General features: G+C 44.5%; 1 protein-coding gene across 1 annotated transcript; it reads left to right on the forward strand.

The window, feature by feature from the left end:
- The first annotated feature begins 58 nt into the window (after positions 1-58).
- On the forward strand, positions 59-13805 carry WHAMM (WASP homolog associated with actin, golgi membranes and microtubules). The gene is made up of 10 exons (XM_033070885.1): positions 59-647; positions 3422-3595; positions 4897-5047; positions 5513-5682; positions 6352-6517; positions 7447-7634; positions 9035-9121; positions 9202-9297; positions 9671-10193; positions 12490-13805. The coding sequence occupies exons 1-10, from the start codon at positions 105-107 to the stop codon at positions 12774-12776; spliced, it is 2385 nt and encodes a 794-aa protein (XP_032926776.1). The 5' UTR covers positions 59-104; the 3' UTR covers positions 12777-13805.
- Positions 13806-15718: the final 1913 nt, after the last annotated feature.

Raw genomic sequence — 15718 nt, forward strand, 5'->3', positions numbered from 1 at the left:
ATGGGCGCGGGCTCTGCCGGTGACGCTTGGCTCAGTCCCGCCCCGCCCGCCGCTCGGTTTCTGTTTCGCTCCGCGGCCCGGGCGCCGCCGTCGCCGCTGTCGCGATGGAGCCGCAGCCCGACAGCCTGGAGGGGTGGGTGGCCGTGCGCGACACCGCCTTCGACGAGCCTCTGCCGCCGCCGCGGCTCCGCTTCCTCGTGGGTTGGAACGGCGCGGAGGGCGCGTTCGCGGTGACATGCCACGGGCGGGCGGAGGCGGCGGAGCAGGCCCCGCAGAGCTGGGCCGGGCTCTTCTCGGCGCCGGCCCTGCGCGGCGTCCACCGGCAGCTGTCGGCCGTGTGCCCGCGCCTGGAGCCCGCCTTCCCCGAGCTGCCGCCCGCGCTGCCCGGTGCGGCCGCCGGCGGGCTCTGGGCCCTGCTGTTCCCCGGCGGCGCCGCCGCGCCGGATGAGGCCGAGCTGCAGGAGCTGTGCCGGGCGCTGGAGCTGTACCTGGGCTGGGCCCTGGAGCTCTGCGGCGCCCGCGTGGTGCTGGACGCGCTCTTCGCCGCCGACCGCTGCTGCGACGACGAGTACTTCGAGAGCCTGCACGAGCTCCGCGGGAAGGCCCTGCGCGGCCACCTGGCCCGGGCCAAGGAGGCGCTGCGGCGGGTACGGGCCCGGGGCCGGGCGCGGGCGGAGGGAGCCGGGGCGCGGGGCCGGGGCTGCCGGGCCTCCCCCTGCGGGCAGGAGAAGGGGCCTCTCGGTTCAGGACTGCCTTCAGCCCTCGGTGCTGCAGCTCAGCCCGCGGTGCACCTGTCTGAGCCGCAGCTTGGCGCCCCGTGCCCGCCCGGCAGCCACCGCTGCTGCGGGACTTCATCGCTCAGGGCAGGCTGGCCAGACTCACGTGAGTGAGACCAAGTCACTGATACAGCTTGCTCGTGGTGTTGTCCAGTGTCCAGATTTGTGCTTACACAAGCAACTTTTTTATTGTCTAGAAGCCACGAAGTCAACTTTTTGAAGCACTGTCATCGGTCTTATAAGTGCACCTTTATTAAGTGGGGAATAAGCCACCTCTGCGTGGGCAGTCAGTGTAAGGCATTGGGGCTCTTACTTAAGCTGCAGGCACTCCTACAAAAACATATTGCTGAAAACATCAGCAGTGTTGGGCAATGGGTGGAACAGTAACCGAAGAGGAGCATACAATCATGTGCTAATTTTCTAACCTCCCTGTGAAGGTCTCAGACAACATGTTTGTAGTAGTGCTTGTAACTGGGAGATTCACAGTCTTTTTTTAAGACCAAACTTAATCCTGATTCTATACAAATAAGTGGTTTGTATTCAAAGAATTTGTGTGTGGGTTTGTTGTTAAGTGTCAAATTCTGCCATAATGATTGAAATAATGAAGGTGTTAGCACTTTCTTCTTTTGGTACCTTAGCTTTCTTCTTGCAGTAGATGTGTTCCTGGATCTTTTCCCCTCTTTGTAAGCACGAATTCAAAGGCTGGTGTGTAGTAGCAGAGTTGCAGTTAGGACATTGGAATGTTGACAAATTACAGATAGTTCAGGCTCACCAGTGTTTTTCTGCTGTTTTTTGCAGTACCTGTTTAGAGTCTGTTTTCTGGCAAAGGAAGCTGAAAAGTGTTTTATGAGGAGGAAAGTTATGACAGTTGACTTCAGCATTCTCTTTCCTATTGCAGCATTTAACAGATGAAACTGCTTTTTCAGACAGACACTGTATTTAAAAACACAGCTTTAGTTTACATGAACATGTACCTTGTTGTATACAAAAGTCAGTGTCTGTCACTGACACTTCACAGCCCAGTTAGAAATGCATTCCAAGCACCACATTCTTTTGGAAGCAGCACAAGCATGTTCAGCTCTGTGGCAGTTTGGGACTTGGTAGTGAAGTACAGCTTGTTGTCTCTGATAGTTACTGTGATTTCCAGCTGTATTTTAGATATGGCTGAACATGCTGTAGAGTGGTGGTGTACTCACAGACCAACAGGGACATAAATTCGTTATACTGTAGTCTAGACCAAGTTATGGAAGACTTAAGAAATAGACATTAAACCAACCTGAAGTACCAGAGCATCCTTTTTTCCCTTTTTACATTCATGTTCTTCACTAATACTGCCCCTCCACTCACTCTAAGCATCCTCCAGGAGCTGCATGGCCCTCACTTTTTGCTTTTAGAAAAGGAATCAGAAAGTCAGCTCTTGCATTTATGTTTGGCTTCCATAGTGGGGCAAAAGCAGACTGAAATTGCTGCAGGTGAGATCTGGGACTGTCTGAGCTCCCTCAAGCTCCTGGGGAGGCCCAAGAGGCTGCCACACTTAGGTGTTTATCAGAAGTGTTGCAGTTCAGATTCGTGTTCCCCTGTCTTGCCTGTGCCAGGCCTGCAGGCAGGATGGGTGGGAAATGCCCTTGAGCTGACTTCCCAAATTTTCTCTGGGGAAATTCCTCCATACATGGGAACTCTGCTGTCTTACCCAGACTCAGCTGGCAAGAGCAAAGGTGATGGTTTAATTTCAGTGCTCTGCAGTTGCAACACAACCCAAGCTTATTCTTTTTACTGCTTTTTCTCACTACTGGTAGCACGCAGACCCCTCCCATCCCCTTCCCTCTTTATGGAGCTGCAGAGCACACACTGTCCTTCCAGGAAGGTCTGTTTCTCTGTGGAACTTAGCTGTGTTCTCTCAGCCAGCTCACTCTATCCTGGCACGTAGAGCATGTCATGGTCTCTGCCAGCTGGTGTCAAAGAAAAATCATTGAAGCTTTGAATGGTACCGGTAAACAAATGCAATTGAGGGGAAATCCCCAACTTTTTATTTTGTCATAGAAGGAAATAAATAAGGCTAGTGTATCAAAAGGCAGTAACTCCATGGAAGAATTATGGCTTACAAAGTGTAATACCACTAGAACTGAGGTTAGAATAAACTACTATAAATTATACAAATGTTAAAGCAATTTAACTGCAGGTGTATCAGAAGTAAGTGCCAGTCTGTTTTTTTCTGTGCCTGAAGTCAGAAATTCTGGATCCAGAAACTCATTAGCAGGCATTTAGTAACTGTGGAAGCAATGCAACAGCTAGTTTAAGCATACCTTGCTTGTCCTTCCAGAAGACTTCCCAAGATTCCCATTTATGTTTATAAACAGCAGCAACCAAGTCATCTGCACACATTTATTACAATGTTTCTGGTGGATGCCCCAGGCAGGGTGCTCCTTGCAGGCTCCTGATGGAATGAATATGCAGCAATTAGTGCCTGTAACAATGTGGTGTTGGAGGTATTTTCATCTGGGGTGGCTGCAGAATGCCTGGCTCAGGCCTCCTGTGCAGTGGGAAGCCTTGGCTGTGGAAGGACAGGTCCTTCCACCGGAGCCTGGCAGCATCCAGCACATACAAATGCAAAGCAGCCGTGTCTGATTTACCTTTTATCCCACTAGGTTCTGCAGCAGCATAAAAGTGCTGACACAATGGTGGCTTTGATGAAGGTTTATGAAGAAGAAGATGAAGCTTATCAGGATTTGGTCACCATGGCAACACAATTCTACCAGTATTTACTGCAGCCCTTCAGAGATATGCGAGAGCTGGCGACACTGTACAAACTGGAAATCCTGGTAAGTCTGCCTTTGCAGAGTGAAAGGCCAAGCTACACAGTGGGGCATCAGCTGCTCCTGGAGCAGTTCATACTCAAATCCTGTAATATTCCCTACTTCTGGCTGTACCTGCTTTTTGTTCCTCTGCCAAGCCACCAAACATGACTGACAAATTCAGAGTAAGGGCAGAGCCACTCCCAGAGGATCTCGGAGTCCATGATAATGGCTTGACTAGAACTGCAGCTGACTGCCCACCAGTGTCCCACTTAAAAGGAGACTATCCCCAGGCTCCCCCTCCCTGGGGTTTTACTCTCTGGGAGGCTGAATTCACTGCAACATAAGTAGCCTTTGTTGTGCCACCTTCCATGGGATTAGTTTTTGACATTGAGAATGTCATCCCCCAGGAATGCTGATGCACCAGATTAACTCAGTTGAGGAGGTAGAGCAGAGGACAGAGGAGACCTTCCCACTCAAAGGAGTTTTCTATTACTGCTACAACTTGCTGGAACTGCAGATGAAAACATATCAGTTGTCACTGCATTCACTCATTTTATGTGCATCTTAAACTGCAGGCACATTCTAAAAGTTAGGATGCCTCTGGAAATGACAGCCATTTACTGTGTTGATTTTCCTTAAGTAGTGTGTTAAAATTAAAGTAAGCTGTTAATGCTCTCAAACAGCAGAACAGTTTTAAGTTTAGATTAAGGTGATTGAATACTGAAGGTTTAAACATGTGATAATAAAACGTTCAATGTACTGTTCTGAAATTTTAAGTGGAATTGGAAAGAATGAAACAAAGTTCATATTTAAAAAAAAAACCTGTAAGGGATATTTAGGCTCATTTGAAATAGAATTATTTAAGAAATATATCTGAATTCTAGACTTGTACCCATGTCTCCTTTGTGGACTTGAAAACATTCTCTTATGTTGCTTTTCTGTATCCCTGTTCCTGTGTGAAAGAACTGCCAAACTGGAGAACCTGCTGGTGCAATGTGCTGTCAACACATGGGGAAAAATAGAACAGTGCACATAGAAGAGTTACTTTTAGTAACAATAAAAAACACTTGTGTTGGATGTAATATTAAAGATGATAGTTTAAAAATATTTTAAGAAGTAAATTAATCCAAGTGTGAGGTCAGGATTGGGGAAAAAATGGTTCTGAATTTGAAGAATGAGAAGTAGGAATGAGCAGTGATTCCCATTGTGACAGGTGAGGGGAAAGTCGCGTTTGCCACCATGCTTGAAATATCTCCAAGTGCAGCCTAGTGTGGCTGCACCTCTGTGGGAGCCAGGTGGTAACTGAGAATTTGGTGTCCTTGCAGAAATCTTTGCAGTATGATAATTTGGGGCCTAGAAGAGTAGCAGCTTTGCAGAAGGATGCTGAAGAATGGACTAAGCGAGCTGAGGGTGCGGTGTGCTCCATTCAGGATATCACAGTGAACTACTTCAAGGAAACTGCAAAGGCTCTGGCAGGTAATCAGAATGATTTACACAAAAGGTTGTGTAATACCTAGCTCAGGTGACTGAGAGCTCTTCTTATCTCTGTGCAGAACCTGGGGTTCGGGTGAGTGTCCAGCTTAAGAAAGAAATACTTTATTCACTTAAGATTTATATATTTTAACCAATTTGTTTTGCAACTTGGGTTTGACTTGCCTGAGACTTATGGCTGCAAACCATGGGTGCTTTTAATGCTTGATGTGCAAGGATTTCAGTGTGTGAACAGAGTATGTTGCTGTGCAACTGTTAGGGTATGTTTCCATGGTGCAATGAAGTATTTTACTTACATGTATAAGATCACAAATTCAACCTTGTCATCTTGTAATTTCTAAAGCTTCAGAAATCATTTAATAAGATTAGCATTTTTAATACTTCAGAAGCACACAAGGGCTATTAGTACACTGCATTTCTCATGTTTTACTGCCATGTTTCAATCTACAGCAATGCACAAACAGATGGAACAAGATGAGGAGAGATTTGGTAAAACCACCTGGGAATCAGCTTTGCCACGACTAGAGAACCTGAAATATATGTTAGCAAAAGAAACCCTTCAGCATCTGAGGGCAAGAGAGTTGTGCCTGAAACAGAAGAGAACTGGCATTCAGAAACTCGTAAGACCTTACAAAGCCTCCTTTTTGGTCACTGTTCTTTGAAGGGCTGATCAAAACCTACCGAAATGGTCATGAGAGTAGGCTTTTGAAATCTTTGTCTATGAAACAATTTAGGTTTTCAGCATGGTTTTATGTTGTGGAAAAAGCATGTCTGCAGTTTTTAAATTGCTCCTGCATGTTTGAGGACCCTCAGCAAAGCTTAAGGTACATGCTTTTACAGTTCAAGTATCATTTGAGCATTTGTGATAATAATCTTTGAAATTGTTTAGTTTAAAGGAGATAAAGACCAGATGTTATTTTCAGAGGACACTGAAAAATTAAGATACTTATTTAGTATTAATCTTTGATGCTATCTAACTGCTGCTAGAAGTACCTGATACTTATTTTGCAAGAGTAGTGTACTGTAGCATGTATAATTGTTTTCAGCAGCACTATCATTTGTGCAGATTATAATGAAGTCTTTCCTGGTAAACTTAAGGTAAATTTATACCTTAGGTTCATAAGGCTCTCTGGTCCTCTGAGTTTCTGCTCCAAACCATTTCTAATGTTTTGTTGTTTTCCAAACCAAAGGAGCTGCCAGTTAGACCAGCTCCTTACAGGCATTTGTGCATCCAGACATGTTTCATGTGTGCATATTTTGTTACTAATGCTTTTTATTTTCTGTTACAGATGGAGAATCTTGGTGAACAAGAAGAGAATTTAAGTATAGTGGAGGAGCTGGAAATACAGTATTATGAAGTACAGCTGGAATTATATAATGTACAGCTTGAAGTATTGAAACATGAAGAGATGCTGCTTATTGTACAGTTGGACACTATAAAGAGACAGATTAAAGGTGAGACTAAGATATTATTTAAGCACATATTCAGAACACAGAAGTGACACAGCCTTCTCTGTTCCCAATTTAAAAAAAAAAGGATATCATTGCTTGGGTCTTGCTAGTGAAAGCATTGCTGGAAAACATTAATGCTGTGGCACCATGTGATATTTTGTCTTTTGATTAATTAGACACTAATTTGATAACACAAGTTTTAGAGAAAAAGTCACACCATCTTGCCAGCAGCTGTGATATATGCATGCCCTGGTTTAGCATGGAGTAATTTATATTGACAGTGCTTAACTGCTCTAATGGCTGCAAGAAACTGGGTGTTGTGAACCTGCTGAAATAGGTCCTGTAATTCATCGTAATCTATTCTAATCTAACATGTAGAAAATGCAAAATGCATCCTATAATGGCAAAAGGAGGTGGTTATAGCTAGAATGGTACCTGAATACTATTATCTGCCAGTTTAAATGTCTCTTTATGGCATAGTTATTCCTAGTTAGGCACCAGTCGTGTTCTTATTTGTGCTTATGAATTCTCTGTTACCATGTACACTATGAAGTAAACATTGCTGCCATTTGTTACATAACTGAAGCGTGGTAAATAGTAAAATAAGACATCCAGTGTTGATCAGAAGAGTCTGCCATTTTCCAGGAAAACTCCAGTTGGTGAAGGTAGGAGTTAATACACAGGGAGACATTTGAAAGAGGAAGCTAAATAACAAGTGCTAACAGCATAAATTTGATCCTGCAAAGCACCCCTGTGAGTAACATGACATGGTTGCATATGACTGTGAAGGACCCAGCTCGGCTCTGGAGCTTTACACTTACTCATAACTAACTCACTGCCTTCAGTGGCTTTTAAAATGTCATTAGCTCTTTAAATGTTTAAATAACTGTGGCAATTTTTGGTTTCTTAAAAAATGCCAAATGCCTTTTTAGAGAAACAGGATGAAGTTGTTTACTATGATACATGTGAAAATCCTGAGGAGCTCAAGGTCATTGAACAGACCATGGGACAACATTACGCTAACTTGTCAGCAATGACGATGCTGAGGCAGAAGACAAAGCAGTTGGAGACAAAGCGTGGGACTGTCTGTGCGAGGAGAGCCTACCTCAGGAACAAAAAAGTAAATGCAGTCCTGGAGATGTGCATTTTCTTCAGCTGGTGTCTTGGCTCACGAGGGATGGACAGGAAACAATTAGGGAAGTTTGGGTGGAGCATAGAAGATAATTCCTGACTCGGCGCCAAGGCCTGCAAGCAGAAAGGGGCAGTGTGATTTTAAGCCAGCTTTACACTCAGTGGTGTGGTGCAAGTGTGTCTCTGACTTAGAAAGAGAGCACCTGGGTGGACCCAGGTGTTCCCCCCTCAGCTAGACCTTACCAGAGCCCTGTGGGGCCAGCTGGAGCTTTGCCCTAGCAGCCTTTTCCAAAGCAGCTGCAGTACAGGAGGAAACTGTCCTTCTGTGGAGGAAGCTGCAGTAACAGGACAACCCACACACTGATACTTTCCCCTTCCTTCTGTTCAAAGGTAAACTTTAACAGCTGCAGTTCTCTCTCTGGCATCTCAGTTCTGTGCAAAGGGCGGTTTTTCCTTTGTTTCCCATTCAGAGCAGAACACTGGGAGGACACAAGTTGACTCTCATGAACCTTCTCAGTAGGATGAGTTTTTCTGACACCTGCAGTTCTTCTGGGGCAGAGAGCAGAGTTTAGGTTCAAGTCTGTCTGACCTTTTATCCCTCAGTAGCCTGGACGAATTGGGAATTACATTGGAAATGTTTTTGTGAGCCATCATTGTCTCTTGCTTGTAACTACTTCCTTGGCAGACACTTCTTTTGCTCCTATTTTCATTTACTTAATTGCTGTCTATTGGTTGTATAACACTGAGCCAAATGCCCCATGATTTGCAAATGCTTGTCCAGCCATGTGGATAATCCCCCTCTGTACAGAGACAAAAAATGACTCCCAGAGAAAATATTGAAGCCTGCAGCGTGTCTGTGGCACTTGTTCCTAACAGAAAGTCGCCTTGCTAGGCATTCATGGTGCTTCTCATACCTTTGCTTCCCTGCCTTTTGTACTTGGGAGCTATGACAAACGAGGGAGAGAGGAAAATGTAGCTTTGTATTTTTGCAGTGCTCTGTGAGCTTCCTTCTTGCCTTCTTCCTCATGTCTTTGCATGAGCTTGTTTCTTCTTTTCATCTCCCTTTCTTCTCTTTTTTTTTTCCTTTCTTTTCTTTAACCAAACTGTAAGACAGAGGGGTTGGGTCACGTCTGGATATATTTTTGCTGCAGCATGAATAAAAATATGGCTGATTGGTAGAACATTGGCTTTAGCCATGAAGGAGTCCCACAGACTTCACCATCAGGGTCCCACATCTGACTCCAGTTGAGCTTAGCCATCTTTCTCGGCACTGCCAAGCACCCAAGCGTGGTTGCTATTTAGTGGCCTGTGCACAGGAGTTGATGGCACAGCTGGTGCACAGGAAATGTGAACTGACTGAGAGTTGCATGAATTCTGCTCTTCCCCCAGGATCAATGTGAAGCGAGCCATCGGCAGAGACTGCAGCAGGCAGAGGAGAGCAGGAAACGCTTCCAGCAGCATCACAGCATACAGATAGTGAGTACCAAACAGCAGCCCTGGGCACTCTGGCAGCTGCTTGTTTTCACACACTAAGGCTCACTTGTGTTTTAATGCAGAAGAGAGACAAACAAAAAGAAGAAGAGAAAAAGAAAAAAGCTTGGATAAGCCAGGAACGTCAGAAAACCCTGGAGAGGCTGAAAGTATACAGGGAGGTAAGTACTGTGAACTGCAGTAATCCCAAATGTTGTCAAAACACATCAGAAAGTAGCAGTAGCTCACATGTGAGCATGGTCCCAATCAGAGACAACTGTGTGGATAACCTAAAATAGGATTGTGTATAATGATAAAGAGGATTAAATCTCCTAAAGATAGAGTTTCCAGGTCTGAACTCTTGCAAAGAATAGAGGTGAGGAAATGGCTTTGAAGTAAATGCTTTATTATTAATTTAAATTTATTCAGGGTTGAATTTTGTTCTTGAATGGGAGTGGGACAGGTCTATGTTTTATGGCTTTTTATCTCATTGGGGTTGATGTTTTGGCCAGTCCAATGGAGACGTGACCTCCTGCCTTATGATTTCTTTTTCAGAAGTGTCCAGCTCATGTTGTTCTGAAAACATCTCGTCCCCAGCCTCTCAGTCCCAAGCTGCCACGAGGCATCCCTCAGCAGGCTGTGGTGCTGTCCCCTCCACCTGCATCGAGCACAGGGACAGCCCCAGCAGCTCTGCCCCCTGCACCCTCACCGAGGGTAAGGGCAGCTCTTGAGCAGCCACAGAGCATTCTGCTTGTAGAAGACAAAGATGAACCAGAAGCTTCATGTCAGAATAGCCCAGCAGACATCCCTGTCCAGATTTTTGTTACTGATGGTGACACAGAGGAACAAAAGCACAGCAAGGAGTTGATGGTCTCTCCATGCTCACCACCCCCTCCTCCACCCCCACCTCCTCCTCCTCCCCCTCCTCCACCCCCACCTCCCCCTCTACCTCTTCAGTTAAAAGCACCATCAGCTCCAGAGGATAAACCACTGCCCCTCAGCTCTGATAGCCCCTCAGAAAGCCCTGCACTGCACAAACAGGATGACTCATCCAGGAGGTCTATCAATAATTGCATAGGTAAGTAGGCTTACATCAACTGGTGCTTTTTAATGCATTTCCTGTATTTTTGTGGTCTCTCTGCCTCTGCTTCTGTACAGGAATAATGTGTAGTTTTGATCAGGAGAATGAGGCTCTTGGAAAGATTAGTCTATGAAACTACATACCATTGTTGTAATGCTGACTATTGCTCAGGTTGTTAAATGATTAACAAAGATTTCTGTGTCCTGTTTGAGACACTTGAGAGGGTCCTGATGCTCCAATCAGAAGACCAGTGTGGGTACATTTGTAGGTGTACTAAGGCTCACTTTAGTGTTTGATTTATGTACTAGAGAGCTGGCAATTGGGCTGCATACGTTTCTAAGGTGTGCACAGCTTGTGTCCACTTACAATTTGCTTGGTTTCTAAATAAAGGTTTCCTAAGAGAATTCATGCAGAATTCAACCAGGATTTGAAAGGCAGGTGAATAGCTTTGGCATACATTCACAGGGAAGAAATTCTGCTCTGTTACACCTTTGCTTTGTTAGCAAGATCATGCAGGTGTAATTGAAGGCTGAACTTGGCAATTGAAGGAGTAGTTTGAATGAGAATAGAGCTCAGCAGCCTCCCAGGGCTGCACTGGTTGCATCCTGCTAACAGGTTTATTTTTGTCTCTGAGGTGAGCGGATATTTTGACTATGTCAGAGAGATTGATCTAAGCTGGAAGGCAGCAATTTTTTTTGTTGTTTTTCACAGTGGAGCCTATGCTGGAATGAGGAATGTCTTTAAGCGTGGTACATTCCTTTTCCTTTTCAACTCTTCACAATACATCCAAGCAGCCTTTGTATCCTATCAGTTAAGAGGCAGTCCACAGGCAGAAATACTAGGGGAAGTTCAGCATTTTTAGTTCTTCCAAGCTGTGGGGAAGTACAAGCAGCTGAAGGGCTGAGCCACAGTTGAGTTACCATGGCAAACTACTGTGCATCCAGTGTAGACTTTAGTGTGGGATAACTACCACAGAAACTCTTAAGAAGCCTTGATTAGGAACAGGAGTTGTACACCAGAGCAGTCTGATTGCTGTTGGAACAGCCTTTCTGGTAGCTAATATTTGCTGCCATTCACAGCCTAACATTGATGTCTTTTCATTATTTTTGGATAAGAAAAAGTATTTATTGTTTACTGGAAAGATCTGATTAGTTGTTTACACCTATTTGCTGGAGAAAACCATAATGTCATTAGCTGTAATAATAATTGCTAAATTACCATGGGAAGTTATTGAAACACTTCATAAACATGTTCGTTTTAGTTATGGGCTACTCATGTCTTTGTATGTGAAAAGCTAGGAGAGGCTTCTTTAATCATTTGTTTGCCTGACTAATCTTTTACCAGACAGCCCATTTAGGTAGTAGACTTAAGACTTTCCTACTTGTAGGCTTTGTAAGGCAAACTGGTGGATCTTTGCTTGATCCATTTTAGTCTCTGAAGGTAGCACAGGATTTAGCAGAATGTTACATTTCAGGTGGTTGATGTTAATCACATAACCTTGTGTGCACTGCGCATGGCAAAAGTATTTTTGGCTGTGAGGCACAGATGGTCTGGACCTATTGCTGTCCAGGGAAACAGCCTCCCTGTCTGACAGTCTGGAGCAAGCAGCAGAGAGTCCAGCAGAAGGAGTCAAACACAGATTAGTGTGTATCAGGAGGTCTAGTGGAAGCTCTCAGTATGGTTTTCTTCACGGTCTGAAGTTCAGAAACACACACCTGAGATCTAAATCATGTTGTAAAATAGGAATTGTTCTCTAAGTCCATGCAGAAAAGAACTGCTTGCATCGGGCCTGATCTGGCTCCCAGTGACTTCAGTGGTGCACTTTAAAGCCCTTCTACTCAAATCCTTTCATTTTTCTCTTGGCTGAGCAAAAATGCAATTGACGGTCTCAGCAGGCTTCTGGGCAAGCTGGGAGGGATGGTGGATTGTTTGTAACACAGAATGCAAGAGATTGCTTCGGTTCAGTGAAATTTTTTTGAAGGCCCATAAAGTTGTAATGAAAAAGAGCATTGTCCTTTGTGTATAATTTCTTCCTTAGAGCACAGCCTTATATAATGATGAAGAGGCATTGGATTCTGAATTCAAGATATAAAAACTTTAACTGCTGTTTAAAAGCAGTTCCAGAGCCTACTGTTGCAGAGCTTGAAAGAGTCTGTGCCAGAACAGACCATCCTTTTTCCTGTTGCTAGCAAAGATTGAAGGAGGGGCCCTGAACACTTGGGTAGGGCTTCATACCTCTAAAGTGTGGTTGTCTCATCCTTTCTTCTGGTGACAGTAGATTTATGTGTTGCAGGTTCCATGGATGAAGTTTTGGCGTCTCTGAAGCGCAGCGAAGTTCACCTTCGCAAGGTGGAGCAGCCAAATCCCTACAGCTCTGTGAAGGACAACATCCTCTCTGCCATAAGGCAGGGGGTTAAACTAAGGAAAGTGAATCGAGATACTGAGAGAGATGTCAGTAGAGGATCCCCTAATGAGCTAGAGAGAAGCATTAAGGCAGCCATGCAGAGAATTAAGAAAGTGTCTGCTGATTCTGAAGAAGAGGAGGACAACGATCAGAATAATGGAGAATGGGACAGCTAACGAGCATGACAGACTTACTGACTGGAACAGAGTGTGTGCCTCATTTTGCACATTGTGGAAGACTGTCCCTTTCAAAATGAAAGAACTGTGTGGTTTTGTGTGGTGTTCTCATAGTCCAAAATGTCTTGTGAAGTAAAAGAATCCTGCTGATTTTCTAGAGGAGTGACAGATTCATATTTTTGCATGATAAATCATACTCCAAATTATGCTTGCACTAATAGGTGTTCCTAGCTCAACCATGTAGTGTTTTCATCATGTCTGAAGACAGCTAAAATGCTGGATTGAAGCATACATTATTTAGATTGTTACTACACAGTAGGTAATGCTATCACAACAAAGTTTAAGGAGTGAAAAAATAACTGAAAATCTCTTTTTTCAGATGAAAATAGAAACAAGTCTGTGGTGACAAGAGGCAGACCAGAAAATTTAGCATAATCTGGAATCTTTCTCTACCTCCATTGTCCAGAAAATTCTTAAACATTTTGCTTGTCTAATACAGCTCACTCTTACGTAACTATGTGGATACTCCATTTATCGTCATGTTAGAAAGTGTGCACTTATGGATGGCTTGATAATGCTGATTGGAAAAATCAGTTTCAAGTTTGAAATAAACACTACTGAAGTAATTACTGAAAAGTTTACTTTTTTAGCTGAAAGATTAAGTATAGAGAACTTTTAGATGTTAAATGTTTTTCATACATCTACATTTAGAATGACCTGTTGGCATGAATGAAAGCCAAAATATTGTATGCAATATTTTTCAGGATTTAGTCCTGTAATGCAGGGCTGCATTTCTCCACTGAGAACTTCAATACATGTTTATAGCTACTCATGAATTTAAATTACCTGATGGCCTTATAAATGGCAGGTATTTGCATTGTGCCTGGAAGCTGACTGTTTAAAAATTCAGCTACTTTCAATTTAGAGACTCTTGCTATTTTGGGTAGATAGTGGCAAGAATGATTGAAGTTATTTTTTTGAAGTTTATACTGACCCTTAATAAAAATATATCTTGACAGAAGAAGTGGATTCAGCGTGCTGTCATTTTAGGATACTGCTGTGAACTGAGCATTATTTATACCATGGTACCCTGGGTTTTGATAGCAAGTGGCAGCTATACAGCAACTGCACTCTCACTAATGGTGTATGTAAATGTCCTTATTTTCCCAAATATTTATGAATTGTAATTTGGTAACAAAATTGAAAATGCAGTGCTTTAATTCCCTGTTTCACTGTAGAGCAGCAGATCTGTTTAATCAGCACAGTAAATATGTATGCAGCAGTTTTCATGCAAGAAGAAGAAGAAGCAGCAGCTGGGAGTTAATTTTTTACTGTTTAAGCACCTATTGCTGTTTGGATATGAGAAAAAACCACCTTTTTTTGTCACTGCTATCAAACCAAACAGAAACAAAAGGAACATCAGTGCATGTCAGATGTTACTCAACTCCCAAGGAGATGCTGTGGAGAGGAGCTGGGCACGATGGCAGGGTGCCCACAGCAGCCTGCTGCCCACTGAGCTGGGCTGGGCAGAATCCACCCCAAAGCCTGAGCCCTTCCCATAGTCAGAACCTGGTCCTGTGAAAGCAAGGATTTCTTCCCCAAGGATACCTGGGCAGGAGGGGTGCTCAGCCCGTGGGGTGGTGCTGGGGCTGAGCTGAGAGCTCTCCCAGGCCATGCCCTTTAGGGGTGCAGTTATTTAAAGCTGGATAAAGGGTGCAGAGGCTCGGCTGTCTCCCCCTGGCTGGCACCTCCTGCCAAATGGCAGCACAGAGCCCCTTACTGATTTACTGTTGTGTTCCCAGGAAGCTGAACACAGCTTAAGGTATGTAGAGAATTAAGTGAGTTGCAATTTCTCCAGCAAATCCTACAGCTTTTGTGTGTTTAACAGCAGTGATTTTACTCAGGAGAGGCCATCTGAGGATCAGCACCACTGGACAGTGATTTCTCCTGCTTATGGGTTTCTTTTCTAATCGTGGCTGAAGCTCATCTGGGTCTGATCTCATGTGTCCAACAGAGCTCTACATCCCAGGCTGAAAAATATCCTTGAAAACCGACTCAGAAGCTGCTGAACCCATGTGTTTTCTGAAGCCCTTTTCACTTGCTGGACAGCCAGCAGATCTGCTCCTTGGAAAATGTGCTGCTGCAATTTTCTGGTTGGTGTGGAAGATCTCGCCTCTATCAAGTAATCCTCACTGCCTGGTTCATTACCAAAATTTAATGGATTCTACTCAGCAGAGTAGCTGCTGGATCACCAATTCTCCTGGATGTCAGAAGCACAGCCAAGGTAAACACCAAAGGCATTGGCATTAACCTCAAGAGAAGAAGGTGAGAGCAGTTTTCTAATACATAAGAGGCTGCTGCAAAGAGGAGGGAAGTAATTTGTTCTGCGTGTTCACAGGGAGAAAAAGGGCTTAAATTACAGCTGAAATGATTCAGGGTAATGGTAGGAAAACCTTTCTAACAAACAGAGCAGAGAGGTGCAGGAACAGGTTGCCTGGGAAGGTGGTGGAGTTTCTGTCGCTGGAAATCTTTATAAGCAGGTCAGATAAACACCCCGGGGCGCTGCTGGTGCTGCTGACTGCTGTGGCAGGGAGAGGTTTGCAGCCCATGCCAGCTGAGCCAGGGGAGCTCGGTGTCCTGCTGCCTTGAGGCTCAGTTTGCTCTGCAGGGGAAGCCACAGCCTTTTTTTCTGATAGATGCCCAAGTGTAAGGACACTCAAACCTTTCTAAGCCACCCTCAGATTTTTTCTTCTGTCTCTCCATGATCACGACCACACTGGGCAATGGAGGGGAGAGGGGGTAAGAAATAGCCCCAGTGCCACAGCTTGGTGGGGCACTCAAGAAAACCAAGAAGACTGACGGGCTGGATCTGTGATAACCAGCTCTACCAGACCAGTTTAATATCAACCTGCAAAAAAGCTGGGACACCTTTTTGACATTAA

The sequence above is a fragment of the Catharus ustulatus genome, chromosome 12, assembly GCF_009819885.2.
Source record: "Catharus ustulatus isolate bCatUst1 chromosome 12, bCatUst1.pri.v2, whole genome shotgun sequence".
Classification (NCBI taxonomy): Eukaryota; Metazoa; Chordata; class Aves; order Passeriformes; family Turdidae; genus Catharus; species Catharus ustulatus.